The sequence below is a fragment of the Cervus elaphus genome, chromosome 33, assembly GCF_910594005.1.
Source record: "Cervus elaphus chromosome 33, mCerEla1.1, whole genome shotgun sequence".
NCBI lineage: Eukaryota > Metazoa > Chordata > Mammalia > Artiodactyla > Cervidae > Cervus > Cervus elaphus.
In genome coordinates this window covers 21,712,645-21,733,372 of record NC_057847.1, presented here as the reverse complement: position 1 = coordinate 21,733,372, position 20,728 = coordinate 21,712,645, and the positions used below count along the sequence as shown (strand labels likewise).

Here is a 20,728-nt window from a genome sequence, read left to right as displayed (position 1 = left end):
AGCATTTGATTACTTTCTTGTGTGTGAACCAGTATAGGTCTATTTCCTATGGCTGCAGAGATATCAGTTATGTGTCAGGAAGAGTCGGAGTAGCAAAATTGGGTCAGATATCCTAATATTTTAATGCTATTTTCTCCTATAGGACTTTAATAGATATTTCTTCAACCTCTATGATATCCCTTTGAAGTGGGGAGAGCAACACTTTCTTCATTAACTGAATCAGAAAATTCAAGTTTAGGGAGATAAAATAATTAGCAATATGTCACAGGGCACATGGGCTGCTGAAACTAACTCTATTTTAATTTCAAGTTATTTATAAACTATCACCACAAAAAGTCTTTAAAAATGCTCTCATGAGTTAGAGCGGCAGCTCATTGAGTTAATTTCTGACCACAGCAGACAGGAACTGTTCTTGCTACATTGAGACATGGTTGCCTTCCATGATGTAAGATATTAATGTACTCTCCAGTCCCCTGACTTCCACTATTATTTAAGTGAGGCTAGCAGAAGAGAAGAATTTGACACAATCTGACTCTTCTTGAAGGGCTTTACAGTTTGAGGTGAGGAACAAAACCATTAATTTACAAACTACTGTGGAAAATATATCATTCAAGACAACTTCCTTTTATTGTCCTAAGATAGTTTCTTTCAAACTTGGATTATCTTGCAATTCTGTGAAAAGTTCCTGTTCTCTCTCTAGTCTCCATTTTCAGCCATTGAAAATGGACCCTTAGTCCATGTTTGACCAGTTTTATATATATATATATACATTTTTTAATTAAAAACTTGCTCCCATTTGGAAGACCCTGGATTTGCTGAATCACTTCCAGTTCCCAAACCCTAGTCCTAAACACATCTTTCAAGTACACACTTCCTCTTATAGTGTCAGAAGTTGAAATGAGCCCTCGCTACTTGACTCCAGCAAGTACCTTGTACACCCAGATGAGCAGAACAAGAGTCTTTTCCAGCGACATTGCTTGCATAGCAGGTGTACTGCCCAGCATCGCCTTTGCCTATTTTGAGAACCGTCAACGTGGCAGTATTTTCAACCAAAGTCATCTTGTAGTTGCCTCCAGGACGAATCTCTCGGTTATCTTTAGCCCAAGTGATTTTGATTGGTGCAGTTCCAGTTACGTGACATTTAAAAGAACCACTTTCTCCAAGAGCCAGATCTACTGACACAGGCTTGAGATCAAAGAAAGGAGGTACTTCGTGCTCTGGAAAGAATGAAGAGCAACATGGTAACTTCAGTTTTGATGCTCCCAGACGTGGAGCAGAAACTAAGTGGTCCAGTCCTTGGTGGTTAGGCGCAGGGAAACTGCTTTATAATGAAGAGGAAATGTGATGAGTTACTCACCTAAGAGGATGAGCTTCGCACTGGATGAAGCAGTCCCAAGGGGATTAGAAGCCGAGCAATTGTACTGACCAACGTGGCTCTGGTCAGTTTGCAAAATCTGAAGAGTTGCTACATTGTGAACAAAAGATGTTTGCAGATTAGCATCATCTTTCAAAAGTACCCCATCCTTGTACCAAGACACTTGGAGAGGTTCTGAGCCATTGATGCGACATTCAAATGCAACTGGGAAGCCAAGAGTCTCCTGAACATCCTTCAGTTTTCTTGCAAAGGAAGGTGGAAGTTTGCGCTCTGTAAAGAAGTTATAGACAATCCTTATTTACAAGAGAGAAAACAACCACGGCATATTTCAATCCATTAACATTGTGATGTTTTTAAGAAAATGGATCTGTCAACACACAGCAAGACTTGTAGAGAAAACCATCATCACCTTTGATAACAAGCACAGATGAAGAAGCCACTGCTCCCACAATGTTCTCTGCCTTGCAGGTATATTCTCCCACGTCACTGTGATCCACTTTGTTGATCACCAAGGAGGCAACGTTATTTTTGAACTGCATTTTATATGCAGGAGCTGATCGTAGCTTTGTGTGTTCTTTATACCAAGAAATTCTAATTTCTGGGGTTCCATCCACTTTACACTGTAAAGTTATAGGTTCTCCAATGACTGCTTCCACGTGTTCCAGAGGCTCAATGAAATAAGGTGGTTCTGAGGTAGAAAGGATGATAATCCATCAGTCACCCTAACTAAAAGAGGATGTTTTGAAAGAAAGAAAAGAGAGCAATAGGAAGAGGTAACTGTCAACACACCTAAGACAGACACCACAGCATCACAAATATCTTGACCAGCCTCATTTTCTATTAGGCAACTGTACTGTGCGTAATCCTCTATCGTGCTGTCGAGGATTTCCAGGATGGTAGATTTCTCTGTCATGGTAATACTGCAATTCTGAGACTGTGTAAGGGGGTACTCATTCTTCATCCAGCTCACCGAGATGGGAGGTGTACCCGTAAACGTGGCCTCAAGAACGATGGGGCTTCCCGTCTCGACACTGAAATCAGCCAGTCTCTTCACAAAGGTGGCCGGTTCTATGAGGAGAAAACACGGAAGCAGAATTGACATCTTCAAGTAAAGAATCAGAAACAATGTTAGAGAGACGTGCTTTAGGAGGAAAGAGCAAACCTTTCACAAAAAGATGTGTGCTACAGGAAGCGCTGCCAGCATCGTTAGACACGAGGCAGGAGTAGTCCCCGCTCTGCAATGGCTCCACCTCAAATAACTCCAGTTCTGTGACAAAATCTTCCAGAGAGATGCTGCATGACTCCCCGGACACCAGCTCCCTGCTGCCTTTAAACCACTTGACCTTGAAAGGCGGGGTGCCTCTGATGACACTGGTGAATGTGAGGCTCGTTCCAGGGAGCACTTCCACAGAGTCAGGGGTTTGTTCAAAAGAAGGTGGTTCTAGATACCCCAGGGGAGGGGGCAGATCAAGAGAAAAAAGGAACCCAAGTGAGCAGGGCTTTCTGCTACTTGAAGACAAGGGAACTAAGACTACGCACGAAGACAAAATACAGAAATCCCCCACAAGGCAGGCACGAAGTCATGCGGTGGAGGCGCTGGAGAAGCAGCGGTCTGGTCCCTGGACACTGACCTTGGACAGTCAGGACCGCCGAGCATTCATCGGACCCAGCCACGTTGGCGGCCACGCATGTGTAGGTGCCTGTGTCAGAGGGCTCCAAGACGCTCAGATTCAAAGTGCAAACATTTTCTGAAAAGCTCGACTGGCATTTAGGCCCACTGACGATCTCACTGCCATCCTGAAACCAGCCCACGGAGATGGGGGCGGAGCCGGAGACTCTGCACTCCAAAACCACGGAGGCCCCGACGATGGCGTTGATGTCCTTCAGCTTGCGGATGAAGGAAGGAGCCACAACCCGATCTATGTGGATGGAGAAGCGTAGTTTTCCATTGAAAGAGAAGCTTCATTTCCGCCCCCCAGGGACAATGATATGTTCATGAAAACCTCATACTACTCACCGGAGACATGGACAGAAACAGTGCAGTTACTTTTACCAACACTGTTCTTCACTTCAAAGCTATATAACCCCTTGTCACTCATTTCTGCACAAGGGATTTTAAGTGAAGCCACTTTGTTGACGAATGTGATGTGATGTTTGCTGTCTGCGGCTATTTCTCTCCCATCTTTGAACCACTTGGCTGAAAGTTCTGGTGTCCCAGTCACTACACATTCTAATGCAAAAGGATTTCCAGTAGTGATAGTCATGGGTTCTGGTTTCTCAATGATTCTGGCTGGTTCTAAAAGAAGAAGCATATTACATTGAACACAAAGTCATCTTTCAAATGCAGAGTATACTCAGTATATTATTGGGTAAGAATAATATTTGCAGGTGATGTCACAGGTCAATCAAATAGACATTTTCCCCCTCAGGCTTCACTCTGTTACTAACCTAGGACAGTCAAGACTGCTGAACACTCTCTCATTCCGGCATCGTTTTTGATTTGACACACATATTTTCCAGAGTTAGATGCCTCTGGGCTCCCAAGTTGGAGGGTTGCAACATTATCAACAAATGAAATCCTAGTGTTTTCACTCTCTCTGATGACTTCACCTTTATCTTTCAGCCAGACAACAGAAATGGGCTGGAAGCCTTCCACTACAGCCCGCAACTCAACAGCATCCCCAACAAGGGTTGAGGTGTCACTGAGCTTTTTCACAAATCGTGGGGGTTCTAATGAAAGAAATTTGAGGTTAGAGAAGAAAGATGAGTATCACAGCCAAATACATTATTGGTCAAGCAAGAAAAGATGAAAGCAAGAGGCATATGTTTTTGGGCCCACGGATACAAACCTTTGAATTTGACAGTGCAAACGCACGTGTCACTTCCCACCTCATTAGTAGCTTTGCAGTGATATTCTCCTACATCGGCGGCATCCAGGTTAAGGATATGAAGACTTGCATCAAAATTTTTCGAGGTGATTTTAAACTTCTTGCTGCTTCGAACTTGCTTGCGATCTTTAACCCACACCACTTCAAATGGGGGAGTTCCAGAAATTTCACATTGGAGGACAACATCAGAACCTTTAAGAGCTCCTATTGGAGAAGGCTTCTGGGTGAAAACAGGAGGTGCTACCAGAAGAAAAAAAGATAAACAATGAGAGCATGTGCCTAAGAAAAGGGAAAACTACGTTAAGAGTCTAAAGCACTCAGTGCGTGGTGGGACCGTACGACAGTAAACTAACATAAGAAATGACAAGTCATAAAAGCTAGTTTAAGAACTGCAAGGAAACCCCCTTCACTAGCCTTTTTGTTTCGGAGCTCAGAACACTGCTGGGAAAGAATCCAGATCAGAGGAGAAGGAAGAAAGCAAGGGACTTGGTGTATCTAACCTTTGACGGTCAGGGCTGTGCTGCAGCTGGCGTCCCCAACACCGTTATGGGCTTCACAGATGTAGTCCCCGCTGTCCTCTGCGCTGGCTTCATTGATGGTGAGCAGTGCCAGAGAGTCCACAAAGGACATGTTGTACTTCCAGCTCTCATGAAGTTCACTGTCATTTCGAAACCATGAAACTTTGATTTCTGGAGAACCACTTATTTTGCATTCCAGTTGGATGGATTCTCCCTGCTTTGCAACTTTTGAAGCTTCTAATTTCTTAACAAACTTTGGAGGTTCTAGTAAGTCAGAGGAAGAAAGAGCTTATGTTTGTAGCTTAAGATTTTATAAATACCTAATTTAATCTTGTTTATTATTAAGAATATATGTACTTTCTGAGAATTTCATGATAAAATATACATTTTTTCTGTTAAATAAACTTTCACTATTTTTAATAGAGAACTTAATTGACAAGTTAATCTTGTAGTTGGGATATAGGAACTAAAACATGTAAGTTAATGTTTTATAGAAGTATTTGATCAAAATGATAATTCAGAATGCCATATAACAGGAAAGAGTGAAAAAAAGAGATGAAATGACATTTAACAAATTTCACAGGAACAACACTCTGATAAGATTATGCTTAGAGACACACTAATTTAAAAAACAAAATAAAAAGGAAAATAGAACTTTGATTAATGTTGCCTCCAACACTAATATACAAATTCTAATATGATCTAGTTAGTTCACCCCAAACATTTAAAAAGTAAAGAAGCCTTTCTGAAGAAAACTGTACAACATGGGAGAGAACAAGTATTGGTCAGTGCCATGTAGAGATACCTTTTACACTGAGTTGAGCAGAGCACATGTCTTTGCCAACATCATTGGTTGCTTGGCAAGTGTATTGACCAGAGTCTCCTTTGCCTACTTTAAGAATTCTCAAATGGGGAGTGTTTCCCACACATGTAATTGTGTAGTTTCCTCCAGGACGGATCTCCTTGTTATCTTTTGACCAAGTAATTCGCATTGGTTGAGCACCAGTAACATGACACTCAAAGTCAGCACTTTCCCCAGCAATCACATCTATAGATACAGGCTTGATGTCAAAGAAGGGTGACTTCTTAGGCTCTGGAAGATGAGAAGAAAAATCAACATGCTTTTTGCTGTTGTTCTTTATTGGCTATTTCTACTTTGACAATGAACAGGAAGTCATGGTTTGCAAAGAGAAAAGAGTAACATGGGAACAAACCTCTCGCTGTCAGTCTAGCACTGGAAGACGCTGTCCCAAGTGGATTAGAAGCTGAACAAGAGTACTGGCCAGAGTGACTCAAGTCTGTTTGCAAAATTTTTAAAGTTGCCACATTATCTACAAACGATGTCTGTAGATTTTCATCATCTCGTAAAAGTACCCCATCTCTGTACCAGCTCACTTGGATGGGTGCAGAGCCATTCAATCGACAAGTGAGGGTAACTGGTAACCCAACAGTTTGTTCAATGTCCTTTAATTGTCTTGCAAAGGAAGGTGGGAGTTGGCGCTCTGTAGGAAGACAAGTAATACTTGAGGCATTAGTAGGTGAAACAAAATTTTCCCCATAAAGGTAAGTGTGAAGATAAGGAAGAAGAAATTCCTTAATTTGTGAAACAAAATCATCACCTTGAATTCTGAAGACAGTCTTAGAAGTGGCAGATCCTATGCTGTTTTCTGCTTTACATGTGTACTCTCCACTGTCATTGATGTTCACTTTGTTAAAAACAAGCGTGGCCACATTGTTTGTAAAATAAGTCCTGTATTCAGGAGTTGGCCGTAACTTGGTATCACCTTTGTACCAAGACACTGTAATTTCTGGGGTCCCAGCAACTTGGCATTGTAAAGAAACCGAATCTCCCACTGATGCCTCCAGAGGCTCCAATTCCGTAACAAAATAAGGTGGTTCTAAAGAAGAAAGGTTCACGATCAGCAACTGGGATTAAAGAAAACCACACAAACCATGCCTCACGCTAGACAAATGCCAATCATCTGAGAATAAGAAACACACCTAATGTAGACACCAGAGCTTGGCAAACATCCCTTCCCGCCTCATTTTCAATCTCGCAGGAATACTGTCCTGCATCTCTTTTTGTGCTGTTCAGAATTTCCAGGATGCAGGTCTTCTCTGTTGTGACTATGTTGCATTTTTCAGAGGGTGTGATGTTGAAACCATCCTTTTTCCATGTAACTGAAATGGGGAGTGTTCCCATGTAGGTACTTTCCAAAATGATGGATTTCCCTGGTTCTACAGAGTGATCACTCAGTTTCTTCACAAACACAGCTGGTTCTGGGGAGTGACAAAGCATAGCCATTAAACACAGTAAAAAATGAACAAAGATGCCACTTAAAGAGCAGGAAGCACAATGCACTGAGCAAACCTTTTACAAAGAGGCGGGTAGAGCAGGATGCTTGGCCAGCGTTGTTAGAAACCACACAGGTGTATTCCCCGCTCTGAGAGATGTCGACATTAAATAATTCCAGTTCTGCCACAGTGTCTTCAAAATAGATGTTGCACCTGTCTCCTTTTACCAGTTCTCTGGCACCTCTGAACCAGCCGACCCTAAATGGAGGGGTTCCTCTAATAACACTTGTGAAGGTGATGTTTTTGCCTGGTAGTACTTCCAAAGGTTCAGGTTCCTTCACGAAAGAGGGTGGTTCTATACAAGCAAGGAGGACAATGAAAAGATCCTGTAAGTTTCAGATTTAGTTGCGATTTTTATCAAAAAGAAGACACCTTTTGAATGTGTCAGCAGGGATGAACACCGAAAGAAGAACTTGTAAGAAAGGATGTGAGTGTCTGAGACTGACCTTGTACAGCCAACACTGCACGGCACTCATCAGACCCCGCGACATTAGCAGCCACACACGTGTAACTGCCCATATCTGATGAGTCCAGAGAATTGAGCTGCAATGTGCAGACGTTATCTGAGAATGTAGTCTGGTACTTCGCTCCACTGACAATCTTGGTTTTCTCATGAAACCAGGCAACAGAGATTGGTGATGATCCGGCTACTTTGCACTCCAAGATGCAAGATGTACCCAGCACTCCAATGGTATCTTTCAGTCTTCGTGTGAAAGAGGGAGGAACCATTCGGTCTGCATGAGGGGAGGCAAGAGACTTGCGGTTTGCAAGAACAGAAGAGACTCGAGGGAAGAAGCTTGTGAAAGGAATCTGCTGAAGCAATGGGGAGAACACATCTCAACTAACCTGAAACATCCACCACCGCTGTGCAGCTGCTTTTTCCAACATTATTTTGAACCTGGAAAGTGTACGTGCCTGCATCCTGCTTTTCAACAGAGAGAATCTTTAAGGAAGAGATTTTGTTGTAGAAGCTAAATTTGTGCTTTTGGCTGCTGGTCAACAGCTTCCCATCCTTGTACCATTCGACTGAGAGTTCGGGAGTGCCAGCCACCTTACACTCCAGAGAGCAAGTTTCTCCCACAGCCACCGTCATCGAACCTGCTTTCTCGACAATGACCGCAGGCTCTGAAATAAAACGTGATGGCCGTCTGTTAAAGCCTGTTAGCTCCACCGTGTCTCTGCTATGAAATTCATTAACACTGTTTCTTCCAATTATATGGGTATCTTTAGACCCTCTTTCTCTAGACCTTAAAATGAGATTCCATAATTACATGCTGTCATGAAATTATAGGAATTATTAAGAAATATGCTTTTGCATTATTCAACTTCTGAAATAATTCAGTGTCATATATTGATTTGTACTTGACCCTCTCTAGAACAAAGCCCACATGTTGCTATAAATTGCTCAGTATTGTTGTTCTACATTAAGGTGCTCCAGATAGTTTTTTGACAGTTATTATTCAAACAACTGCAAAATTAAAAATGAATATGCCCAAAGATGAAAGTGCAAGTCATTCTTATCAAACTTTGATCTTTGGAGTTTTTGTCAGCTTAAACACTGATACTTGAGAGAAAAAAAATCTCCTTGTAGCATGTGTTGGACTCTCATTTTTTTCATGGTTAAACAAAAGACAGTCATGATTTTCTCTGCTAATTCATCAAGAAAACAATAAAAATGGTTAATTTTTGTTAGGATCACAGACACAGAAGAGTGTTTGAAAGGTCCTTTTCCATAAACCTTTGAAATAGGCGAGGATCTATATAGTTCTAGAAATTAAAAAAAGGAAATTCTACCATCTCTTAGTAAGTCATCTCAGTGTTTGGCACCTCCTTATATCAGCGAACTACTGCACCATATTGTACCAACCTAAAACAGTCAACGTGGCTATGTTCTCCCTCATCCCGCCGTCATTCTTGATTTGGCAGATATACTTCCCAGCATCAGCTGGTTCTGCTTTTGAAAACTGCAGAGTGGCAACATTTTCCACAAATGTAATTCTGATGTTTTCACTTTCTCTAACCACTTTTTCCTTCTCTTTAAGCCACTGGACAGAAATAGGCTGGGTGCCTTCTATGGATGCTTGTAACTCAGCAGGCTCACCGGCTACAACAGTGAGGCTGTTCAGCTTGGAGACAAATCTTGGTGGTTCTGAACAGGGAAAGATGGATGGAGATTGTTGGAAAGATTGTCCAGATAATGAAAAAGAGAAAACAAATAACCATTTTGCACGTTCCTGCCATTTCTGCCACGTGCAGGAAATAATGCTTACCTTTCAGTTTTACAGTACAAATGCACGTATCACTACCCACTTCGTTCTGTGCTTTGCAGTGGTATTCACCAATGTCTGAAGTGTCAACATTGAGAATGTGAATACTTGCATGGAAATTTTTGGACGCAATCTTATATTTCTTGCTGCTTCGGAGTTGTCGCTTATCTTTGTACCAAACCACCTCAAATGGTGGTGTTCCCGAAAGTTCACATTCAATACTAACTTCAGCATTTTTAAGAGTTTCTACCACAGGAGGGAAGCTGCTAAAAACAGGTGGTTCTGTAAAAAAGAAGAATTCCTCATGAACTGGGCTACTTAACTCATATAATGTTTTTCTTTGTTTAAAAATTGGAAGAAAGAGTTAAAATACTAACACAGGTCTGGCACTATCACTTTAGTGTTGAAGAATAATAGCTTCAGAGAAGCAATAGGGCCTTTAGAGAATCACTTGGCTTCACTGGCTGAGGACCCAGACTAGACCCCAGGCAACCCTACTGAGCAGCTCAACATTCTGTCTACAGCACTTTACTAATTTAGTAAAGATTGATGTGAAATTGTAAAACAAAACAAAAACCAAACAAACCTCCAAACCCAAGTGTAAGGATTAATATGATCTGCACGAGGTATGGGCTCCTGACTTCAGAGATGAAATTTTTTTGTATGTGCTTTACTGTTGGGATACTTGGAAGTTATCACAACATCTGTGCTCTAAGTCTTCCACATAAAAAAGTGGTTTTTGCAATAACTGCCTCACAATATGACAAACTTAGATTCTGTGACAAAAATCCTGGAAAATACTAGTACTGTTGACAACAAGGTACAGTGATCTTATTTTAAAAACTAGGAACTAGTTTTGGAGAGAGAAAAAATATATATAACTGTCCTATTGTAAATGTAAGGTTAAAACCTCTATTGCTTGAAACTTGGGATATATGTGGTAAATAGTCTTTGTTTTAAATAAAAGATAAATATCATGCTGAGGATGATGATATATTTGTAAGCTGACTGAAGGCAAAAGTTAATTTTAAAATGCCTTCCTTTTTTGAGTGTTTTGAAACATCAAATTTGAACTGCTTGGCTAATATGTTGAGGTGATTAGAATTATGACATTGGCATAACAAGAAAAAATATCTCAGAATGATTATCTATATGTAAGCAAGTCTTAAGAAAAACATCTAAAAACAGAAATAATACTATTTGGGAAAATGTCCTGTTATGTCATAGGGAAGCTAAAAATGACAGTAAAACAATGAAGAGCTCTGATAGGCAGAGGAGAAGAAGGTGGGCTTCAGGTGATGAGGAAGAGAAGAAAGAGGTTTCTACCTTTTACAATAACCTTGGTACTACAGCTTGTGCTGCCAGCAAGATTCTGAGCCTCACAAATGAAATCCGCAGTGTCCTCAGTACCAAGATTATTCATCTGTAAGACGGCCACCGAGTCAATGAAAGCCATTCTGTATTTATCACTGGCTGGGAGTTCATGTTCATTTCTGTACCAGACAACTCTGATGTCTGGGGATCCAGTTATTTTGCATTCAAGTCGTGCTGAGTCACCTGCTTTCACTATTTTGGTCGCTTCTAGTTTCTTTACAAACTTTGGTGGTTCTAGGGAGTGAAGAAAAGAGGAGATTATGAGGGAACATAACAGATATAAATAACAAAAATTCAGTTATGTAGTACAAGAAAGAGAAAAACATGAAACATGAATAATGCCTGGCAAATAGAAGGGTATTTTCTTGACTGGGTAGATGAATTGTAAAAGATTAGAGAAAGGGCCAGAGCCACAGGTCAGACAGAAACATAAAACAATCAAGCTTGCACACCTGTCACAAGCAGCACTGTGGTACAAGAGTCGCTACCAACATCATTGGTAACTTGGCAAGTATACTGTCCGGTCTTGGAAGCATCCACTGAGTACAGATTTAAGAAGCTGGTTGACCCTTCCAAGCCAATGAAACATTTAGGTCCAGAGGCAAGTTCCACATCATCCTTAAACCACTTGATTTTAAATGGTGGTGTTCCTTTCAGCACAGCTTTAAATTCCACCGTAGAGTCAGGTATGGCTTGCTGTCGCTCAGGTTTCACTAGGAAGCTTGGAGGTTCTACAGATTTTAAGAGAAATGCACATGATTAAATGCCTTGTAGTTGGATTATTTCAACAGTTTTAAGCACATGTAAGAAAACATTACTGAAAAGAGGTAATGACTGAATATTTCTTCAACTCAACATAGATGTATCTAAAGAAACAGAATTATGGCGATTTTAAGTTTTAAAGGACACCAGGAAAGAGGGTTACATTTAAAAGCAACCAGAGAGAAGAGCCAGGAAGAGGTTAAGAAATTCTAACCTTTTACAGTCAAGATGCCGCTGCATGCCGCATCCCCTGCTATGTTTGATACTCGGCATGTGTAATTCGCAGTGTCTTCTAATTCCAGATTGTTAACATCCAGTGATATTGTGTTCTCATGACAGACGAGTCTGTATTTTGCACTTGTAGATATTTCTTTTCCATCCTTAAACCACTGAGCACTAATAGGAAGTGAGCCAGAAACTTTGCACTCCATATGAATGGAAGAGCCTAGAACTTTATCCATTTTGGTTAACTTTTTGGTGAATGATGGAGGAATATCTTGATCTGTCCAATGCAAATAATAAACACATCCATTAAATGTTGCCACTTGTTTACCAAGGACATAATATACATAAGGGGAGCTGACTGGGGCCCAGAGTACAAACCTAGTACTCTCAGGTAGGCATCACAGCTACTGCTTCCAAAGTCATTTTCCACCTTGAAAGTGTACTCGCCGCTGTCTTGCTTCATTACTGACTGAATCCTAAAACTGGCCACGTTGTTTTCAAAACTCATCGAAAAATATCTACTAGGCACAATCTGTTTCCCATCTTTAAGCCACTTGACTTTGAGTTCTGGCGTTCCGGCCACAACACACTCCAATGTCACTGGGTCTTTCTCAGTTACATCGACAGATTTAGCTTTCTCTATGATCTGAGCGGGTTCTGTAGTAAGAATGAAAACATGGATGAGCTGCACTCATAATTCCATGGAAAAAAGGCATCGCTTGTGAAATTGTCTCCACAGAATAACTCTGAAAAAGGGGCTAGCTTACACACCTTGTACCAAAAGGAATGCATAACACCTCTCAACTCCTGACTCGTTCTTGGCTTGACACGTGTACCTCCCACTGTGTCCATTATCCACAGATCTAATTTGAAGTGTGGCCACGTTGTTCACAAAGGACATGTGAACATTATCATCTTCATCCATAATCTGATCATCCTTGAGCCAGGTGACAGAAATGGGAGGCGAGCCCGCCACAGTGCTCTGAAAGGTGGCAGAACTTTTCAAAACAGTAGTGATGTTTTCTATCTTCTTTATGAACGAGGGTGGCTCTGTGATTAAAGTAGACAGTATGAGAAGAGGAGGTATATCTGAACTTCTACCCATCATCACAAGATGAAAACATTACAGAATTTGTATTGGGCAGCCAGCTCCCTTGCATCCAACTGACCTTTCAGAGAGACTCGAGCGCTACAAGAGCAGCTGCCGCCTTCATTGGACACGATGCACTGGTAGTCACCAGTGTCTGAAGGGTCACATCTGTTTATGTTGAGGTTAAACACTGACACTCTGTCAGTCAGGGTGTATTTTTTGCTGCTCCGAATTTCCTTGTTATTCCTCAGCCAAGTGACTTGGAATGGAGATGTTCCCATAACTTCACACTCCAGCTCCACATCACTATCTTTGACTACCTCCACGGGTTTCAGCTCCCTGATAAAGGTGGGAGGTTCTAAAGATTCAAAAGGGAGACAGAAGAACAGCTTACTCCAGGGAAGACCCAGGGACCAGCCAGGAGCATAGCCACAATGGAAAAGAGAAGCAGTAACACACCTTTCACTTTTAACTCAATGCTGCAGCTTGCAGTGCCTGCATCGTTTTGAGCTTCACAGACGTAAGTCCCACTATTTTCCACCCTGGCCCCAGATATCTGGAAAGTGGCTAAACCATCAATGAAGGAAATGCCATGTTTCTGAACGGCTGTTATTTCATTCCCGTCCAGGTACCAAGAAACTCTGATTTCAGGAGTGCCTGTTATCTGGCATTCAAATGTCGTGGACTGTCCGTTCCTCAGCACTAGCACTGGGCTGGGCTTCTTAATGAATTGAGGAGGTTCTAAAGATGGGGAAAAACATGTGATGTTGAACATTTTTTATACTAAAGACCAATGAGCAAAACTGTTTTCTCAAACCCTCTCCCCTGAAGAAAATCTAGGCAAGCAAGACAGTGAGAAGATAGAGAGACCAGACCTTTCACAAAGAGAGTGGCTTTAGTGGTTGCTGTGCCAACATCATTGCTCAGTTGGCAAATGTAGGTCCCCGAATCGGCAGCTTTGGCTGAAAAGAGCTCCAGGATGGTGGAGGTGTCATCCTTCCAGACTGAGCGAGCCGCTCCGGAGTGCAACTCTTTGTTATCTTTAAACCACTTTATTGTCATGGGTGCAGAGCCACCCACAAGTGCCTTTAATTGAACCCTTGTATTGGGATTGACATCTTGTGACTGTGGCTTTTCCAGGAAGTAAGGGGGTTCTGGGGTGAAAGAAGAAGAAGCAAAAGGGGAAAGGAAGGTTTATTTTAGAACTGATCAGTCAAGGAAAGAATTAAGAAATGAGAGAGCAGTAAGTTCTTGAGAGGCAGAGACAAAATTTGCCAACCTTTGACTGTCAGATGGCCACTGCACTGGTTGTGTCCTGCCTTGTTAGTGGCAGAACAAGTGTAGGTGCCACTGTCTGAACCTTCCAGCTGACTGATTTCCAAGAAGGCAGTATTGTCATGAAAAGAGAACTTGTATTTTTCACTAGCTGTTATTTCTTGGTCATCTTTGAACCACTGGATGCTTATGGGGTGTGACCCGGCCACTATACATTCTAAGTCAATGGAAGACCCTTTAATGCTGTCCATTTTCTTCAGCTTTTTGGTGAATGATGGAGGTATGATAAGATCTATGCAACGAAAAAGTAAAAAAAAAAAAGTCAATCTACTGATTTATACTTTTTTCCTAAAAGTGAAAGAGATAAAGAGCATAGAAATGCCCAGTTCCTTGCCATAGAAAAGCTGTACCAACCTAAGACATTAATGCTAGCCTTGCAGCTGCTCCTCCCGACATCATTTTGGACTTCAAAAGTATATTCACCACTATCTCTCTTTTCTGTAGAAATAATCTTCAGTATAGAGACAGTGTCAGTGACACTGATTTTATATTTTTGGCCCAGGGTCAATTCTTGGCCGTCTTTAAACCATTTGGCTGTAATCTCCTTAGTCCCTGAAAATTTAACCTGCAAAGTGGCAGGGTCTCCATGGGTGACATCTATAGACACAGCCTCCTCAATGATTGTTGCAGGTTCTATGGAAAACAAAGGGATAGGTGTGGGTTGTGAATGGCTCTGCTTAAAGGCTTACATCTGCATTTTTTCCCTAGAACCCACAGTGAGCTTTCTGAACCAACCTTTTACTGAGAGTACTGCGGAACACCTTTGTATTCCTGCATCGTTTTTGGCCTGGCAAACATATTTCCCATCGTGCTTGACTTCAATGCCACTGAGGTACAGACTTGCCACATTGTTCTCAAAGGTCATTCTTATGTGATCATCTTCAGTGATCTCCTCGTTGTCTTTTAGCCAAGTCACCGTGATGGGCAGGGAGCCCTTCAGCATGGCCTGGAAGGCAGCGGTGCCTCCTCTAAGGGAGCTGGTGCTTTCGATCTTCTTTACAAAGGTTGGGGGTTCTAGCGGAAGAACGAATTCTCAATCAATACTGACTCTAGAGCAAAACCAGCTTAATACAAAAGCATCGACTCCAAAGAGAAGCCAGTCCGTCCTTAGCACTGACACTAACCTCTTAAAGTCACCCTGGCACTGCAAGTGCTGCTGCCCACCTCATTGGTGACCCGACACTGGTATTCACCCGCGTCCGCAGCTACAAACTTGAGGATCTGCAGGCTAACCAGCTGATCCTGAATGAAGGTCTTATACTTCCTGCCACTTCGAAGTGTGGTGTTGTCTTTGAACCAAGTGATCTCAAAGGGAGGCGTGCCCGCCACCTCAGCCAGCAACATGACGTCATATTCCTTCAACACTTCAATGGGCTTAAATTCCTTGGTAAAGTAAGGTGACTCTACAGTGGAAAGGAATTATTTTGAGTTAATGCGAATGGAGTCTGTGCCCCGGGCCATAACTTTGGTGACACAAGGGACGATGTGGACACAAACCTTTGACTATCAGAATGCTACTGCAGTGGTCACTGCCAGCCTCATTTTGAGCCTCACACATATATTCACCACTGTCTTCGACAGCAATATCTGTAAGTCTTAGAACCGCAGTGGACTCCACAAAAGACATTTTATGTTTGCTGCTCTCCTTAATTTCTCTATCATTTGCAAACCACGTTATTTTAATTGGAGGGGTGCCCGTGACTTTGCAGGCGAGCTGGGTGGTGTCTCCCTTCTTTAACAGCTGGGACAGTTCTAATCTTTCGACAAATGTGGCAGGTTCTGTGGAAGGAAGTCATTCAGAGATGTGAGAAAGAGGCAAGAACTAACAATGGTAGCTCAAAGATGTCAAGGAAATTCTGCAAACCTTTTACAAATAAGTTTGCACTGCACTCCACAGCTCCGGCCACGTTGCTGACTTTACAGGTATATGTGCCTGAATCGGTGGTTTTTACTGCATACAGTTCCAGGGAACTTTCTAAAGCTTCTTTGTTGATATAGCAGCTTCCACCAGAAACCAGCTCTTTGTCACCCTTAAACCATCTGATTGTGAAAGGGGTAGACCCTTGGAAGGTGCTCTTCAGGCACACAGCCGAGCCAGGCAGGACATCCTTTGATGCAGGTTTAGTTACAAAACTGGGTGGTTCTAAAGGAGTATAAGAAAGAATTTCAAAGAGTTAAGAGGTGCCACTGAAAGGAAGATACCTTAAGTTGAACATCATTTACATAAGAATGAAAGGCACAGTCTCCAGCCAACCTTGCACAATCAGGGCTCCGCTGCAGTCTTTGCTTCCCACAGAATTCGTGGCTCGACAGGTAAAATTCCCGGCATCACTCATGTCTACTCTGCTTATCTCCAAAGAGGCTGTGCCTTCCACAAAGGCTATTCTGTATCTGTCAGAGGAGGCTATTTCTTTACCATCCTTATACCAGGACACCCTCATGGGGAGGGAGCCAGCAATTTTGCAGTCCAGCCTGCAGGTGCCACTAACCACACTGTCCACGTTGCGAAGGGGTTTGGTGAAGAATGGAGCAATGTCTCGATCTGTTCATGGCACAAGAAGGGAAGAAAGAACAATGCAGAAAAGGGCGCAGTGATTTTAGGGTTTTGTCAGTTGGGTTTCAAAGGAATATGGGAGCACAGGTTTCTATGGATACTAACCTAAGACAGTGAAGGTTGTCTCACAGGAGCTGCTGCCCACTTCATTCGAAATCTCAAACATGTACTGGCCACTATCGTGCAGTTCAGCCGAATAAAATTTGAGTTGGGCAACATTGTTTTTAAAGCTTATCCTATACTTTTTACTGGCGACCAAAGGTCTCCCATCTTTGTACCATTTTGGCTTGAGTTCTGGGGTGCCTGTGACTGTGTACTCCAGCGTGGCTGGGTCTCCCGCGGTCACTTGGATCAGTTCTGCTCTCTCAATGATTTTAGCGGGTTCTACAATGGTATTAAATAGTTAGAATTCTGCAGTGTCGATTAAGGTTTCATTTTTAAAGGAAATATCAATTCAAAACATTCCTCCACGAACCTTTAACTATTAATTCCCCAACAGACGTTTGGCTTCCAGCTTCATTTTCAGCCAGGCATGTGTATTTGTCACCAAAACTAATCTGCACATCAGGGATTATCAAGACTGCCACACCATTGGCAAAACTCATTTTGATCTTTCCATCTTCTTTAATGATCTCCTGTCCTTTCATCCATGTGACAGAAATTGGTTCTGACCCTCTCACGGCAGCTTGTAAGGTAACTGTCTGTCCCGCCAGTGCAGTAAAATCATCTACTTTCTTTACAAAGGTTGGTGGTTCTAGTTAAAGAAAGACAGCATATAAAACTGATCATTCCCAAACACTTTGACACCATGTGCATTCAAGAATTTTATCTCGATTACATTTATCCAGTCCATAGTGTTGGTTGATTAGAAAAAGAAATCCAATTCACAAGAGGTATTACAATTCCATGCAAGAAGAAGATGCAAAGATACATGGCTATCAGCTGACAAAATTGCTTATTGCATAATTCACTTTTGTAGACCCGGGTTCAATTCCTGGGTCCGCAAGATCCCCTGGAGAAGGAAATGGCCACCCACTCCAGTATTCTTGCCTGGAAAATCCCATGGACAGAGGAGCCTGGTGGGCGACAGTCCATGGGGTCGCAAGAGTCGGGTACGACTTAGCAACTAAACCACCACCACCATCAGAGACTCAATATTTACACTGGCCTCAAGATAAAGACTGCATTGTCCCCAGGGTCTGAGGTCAAACCGAAGGCAAAACGTATTTTCAAAAATTAGGAGAAGGGGAGAGTGTACCAGTTTTACTTCCTTGAGCTAAGAAAGCTATTTCGACAATTTATTACAGAGATATCAATTTTTCAAGCACTAACCTTTTAGTAAGTGGGTTGCAACACAGCCACACTTCCCAACTTCATTAGCAACCACACACTCATAGTCACCAACGTCTGCACTATTAAAAGAAAAGATCTCCAGGGACACAGTGGACTTCTGAGAAAACAACCTGTACTTTTTACTACTTCGAATTTGCTTCTTATCCTTGAACCAGCTAATTTCAAATGGTCCAGTGCCTGCGATTTCACACTGAAGGAGGGCATTTGTTCCTCTCACTATGTCTGCAGGCTCAAGAGTTTTGATGAAAGAAGGAGGTTCTACAAGAGCATGAAAGTATTGTATAAGTTATGTGCTACAAACAGTTAAAAAGAAAATTTTTTCTTAAAAACCAATGGACTATGATCAAGTCAACAAACCTTTGACAACTATTTCAGCACTGCAGCTGTCACTGCCAACGTCATTCACCGCTTCACACGAGTAAGTCCCGCTGTCTTCAACTTTTACATCCGTAATATCAAGGACAGCCTCAGAATTGACAAAAGACATTCTGATTGTGTTACTCTCAGTAAGTTCTTTGTTATTTTTAAACCAAGTAACCTGGATCACAGGTGAGCCTTTCAGCTTGCAGTGGAGGCGTGCTGATTCACCTGGGAGCATTAAGTAAGAAGGATCCACCTTCTTCACAAAGGATGGTGGCTCTATATGAAGTTAACAAAAGAGAAAAGGAAAAGATATCTGAAGCATAAAGCACACACACACAAAGTAGACATCACACAATAAAAAGACACACAACACACACACAAAATATCTTCATGAAATTCCTGAACAGGCTGTGGTGTACTTAATAGCTTTCCACATTTCTATGATTGTAAAACATTTTCCCAGACTCTTGATTTAAAAATAAACAAACAAAAACAAAACTAAACACATTCTACTTAGACAAAGAGCAGTTTTATGAAAGAAGATATTTAAGGATTGCCCAGACACTCAAAGTTCTTAGAAGTAGTTTTAAGCAAGCTATGTTAATGGCAGACAGCTTGAAACGAACAAGAGTAAGTGAATGCTGGAAAAGACTAAAAAAATAAAATCAAACAATTTCAGGATTTCCCCAAACCAAAACATTTGCTGGGATGAAATCATTTTAATCACAAAATGGGCCGACTGCAGTGTGTGAACAATCTGTCTACTGAGGCATCCCTGCAGAGAAGGCAGTGAAACATTGTTCACACACTTCTTACCTCTGATAGTTACTGTCGCGGAAGTGGAGCTGCTTCCAGCCTCATTGGAAGCTGTGCAAACATAGGTTCCCGAATCTTTGAGTTTGGCCAGCGGGATCTCAAGGGATGCTATTTTATCTTCAAAATAGATCTTATAATCTTTCCCAGGGGGGAGCCTCTGCCCATTTTTGCTCCATGTAATTGTGACTTTTCTGTCTTCATCTACTTGGCCCTCAAGGTGGATCTTCTTATTGATAGCCGATTGTACAGGCTCCAGTTCTTTAATGAAATGTGGTTTGTCAATTATGTCCAACTCAGCTTGGCAGGTGTCGGCTCCAAACTTGTTAGAAGCCTTACAGGAGTAAATTCCTCTATCGTGAACTGTAAGATTTGAGAGCTCTAAAATGTGTTTGTTGTCTACATCTGAAATCTTGCAGGTAGGGGAAGGTGAGAGGGCCATGCCATCTTTCTGCCAAATGGTTTCAATCACGGGAGTGCCTGTCACTGTGCAGAGAAACTTGGCGGCCTTACCCACAAAAGTCGTTATGGACTTAGGTCTGGAGAAGAAGGTTGGTGGATATGCCTCTGTAAGAGAAATGTTTTCAGTGTTATATTTTGTCCCCACAAAGCTCCTGCTGTAATTACATATTCCAAGAAAAAGAAGAGATGAGTTATAGCTTTAGATAGACATGAGACATTATTTAAAGTAGGGTAATGTATTAAGAAGATGAAAAGATGCGTCAAAGGAAAGGGATGAGAATTTTTTTTTATAGCGGAGCAAGACAGCACTTTAAATAAAAGAAAATTTAGTCTTCTTTTATTTCACAACATTAACTTACAATTGCTAAAGATCTGTCCATTTTATTAGCTGATTAATTGTTTGAACTATCTGATAAGCAATTCAACTGGCACTTTAATTCTGCAAATCAGAAGACTGTATAAGGAATATAAAGAAAATGTTCTTGACTTTTCTGAAGAGCAGGGATATTAAGTGAGTGATAGAAAAAGTCTGAATAGTTTTGTAAAGTCTAACCCTCATGTTTCAACTATAAATGCATCTGCTAAACCACTTGAAACTTGTAAATATATATATATATATATATATATATATATATATATATATATATATATATATAGCAGTAATTTTCTATGTCCATTCTGCATTTGGAAGAAAGCCTTTAGGAACCTCTCTTTCTGGTTAAACAAGATCCTCCTCTTTCTTCTTTCCTCTGTGACTTCAAGCTCAAGTGTTAGTTCCATTACTGAACGGGCCTATTTTGGATAAAGAAATTTCTCGAAGTGTCATTAAGAATAATGCCATGCACTTGGTGGCATAGGTATTCTTTGATCACAAAGCAAAAACCAATGAAATGGGTCACTGTGGGCCTGGGGTGTGGAGTTTCCGACATGGAAGAGTTGTGGAGGAGAGGAAGTTATAGGTAACCCCATCTTCTTCAAGTCAATGATGTGTGCT

At 41.6% G+C, this 20,728-nt stretch overlaps 1 protein-coding gene across 1 annotated transcript in view; it reads right to left on the bottom strand.

Annotated features, from left to right (window-relative positions):
• The window catches only part of TTN (titin), a 276,026-nt gene that overhangs the window by 185,052 nt on the left and 70,246 nt on the right, over positions 1-20,728 (bottom strand). The window contains exons 48-86 of the mRNA XM_043894260.1: positions 19,276-19,839; positions 18,454-18,735; positions 18,076-18,354; positions 17,219-17,497; positions 16,849-17,127; positions 16,444-16,731; positions 16,054-16,332; positions 15,687-15,968; positions 15,314-15,592; positions 14,925-15,203; positions 14,544-14,822; positions 14,134-14,421; positions 13,730-14,008; positions 13,314-13,595; positions 12,934-13,212; positions 12,536-12,814; positions 12,143-12,421; positions 11,754-12,041; positions 11,230-11,508; positions 10,730-11,011; positions 9,407-9,685; positions 9,004-9,285; positions 7,983-8,261; positions 7,583-7,870; positions 7,153-7,431; positions 6,783-7,061; positions 6,401-6,679; positions 5,996-6,283; positions 5,587-5,874; positions 4,764-5,045; positions 4,225-4,503; positions 3,824-4,105; positions 3,393-3,671; positions 3,007-3,294; positions 2,538-2,816; positions 2,165-2,443; positions 1,785-2,063; positions 1,358-1,645; positions 930-1,217 (exon numbers count right to left, since the gene is read on the bottom strand). Coding sequence (XP_043750195.1) covers positions 930-1,217; positions 1,358-1,645; positions 1,785-2,063; positions 2,165-2,443; positions 2,538-2,816; positions 3,007-3,294; positions 3,393-3,671; positions 3,824-4,105; positions 4,225-4,503; positions 4,764-5,045; positions 5,587-5,874; positions 5,996-6,283; positions 6,401-6,679; positions 6,783-7,061; positions 7,153-7,431; positions 7,583-7,870; positions 7,983-8,261; positions 9,004-9,285; positions 9,407-9,685; positions 10,730-11,011; positions 11,230-11,508; positions 11,754-12,041; positions 12,143-12,421; positions 12,536-12,814; positions 12,934-13,212; positions 13,314-13,595; positions 13,730-14,008; positions 14,134-14,421; positions 14,544-14,822; positions 14,925-15,203; positions 15,314-15,592; positions 15,687-15,968; positions 16,054-16,332; positions 16,444-16,731; positions 16,849-17,127; positions 17,219-17,497; positions 18,076-18,354; positions 18,454-18,735; positions 19,276-19,839 — 11,268 coding nt within the window. The remainder of the gene's footprint in view (positions 1-929; positions 1,218-1,357; positions 1,646-1,784; positions 2,064-2,164; positions 2,444-2,537; positions 2,817-3,006; positions 3,295-3,392; positions 3,672-3,823; positions 4,106-4,224; positions 4,504-4,763; positions 5,046-5,586; positions 5,875-5,995; positions 6,284-6,400; positions 6,680-6,782; positions 7,062-7,152; positions 7,432-7,582; positions 7,871-7,982; positions 8,262-9,003; positions 9,286-9,406; positions 9,686-10,729; positions 11,012-11,229; positions 11,509-11,753; positions 12,042-12,142; positions 12,422-12,535; positions 12,815-12,933; positions 13,213-13,313; positions 13,596-13,729; positions 14,009-14,133; positions 14,422-14,543; positions 14,823-14,924; positions 15,204-15,313; positions 15,593-15,686; positions 15,969-16,053; positions 16,333-16,443; positions 16,732-16,848; positions 17,128-17,218; positions 17,498-18,075; positions 18,355-18,453; positions 18,736-19,275; positions 19,840-20,728) is intronic.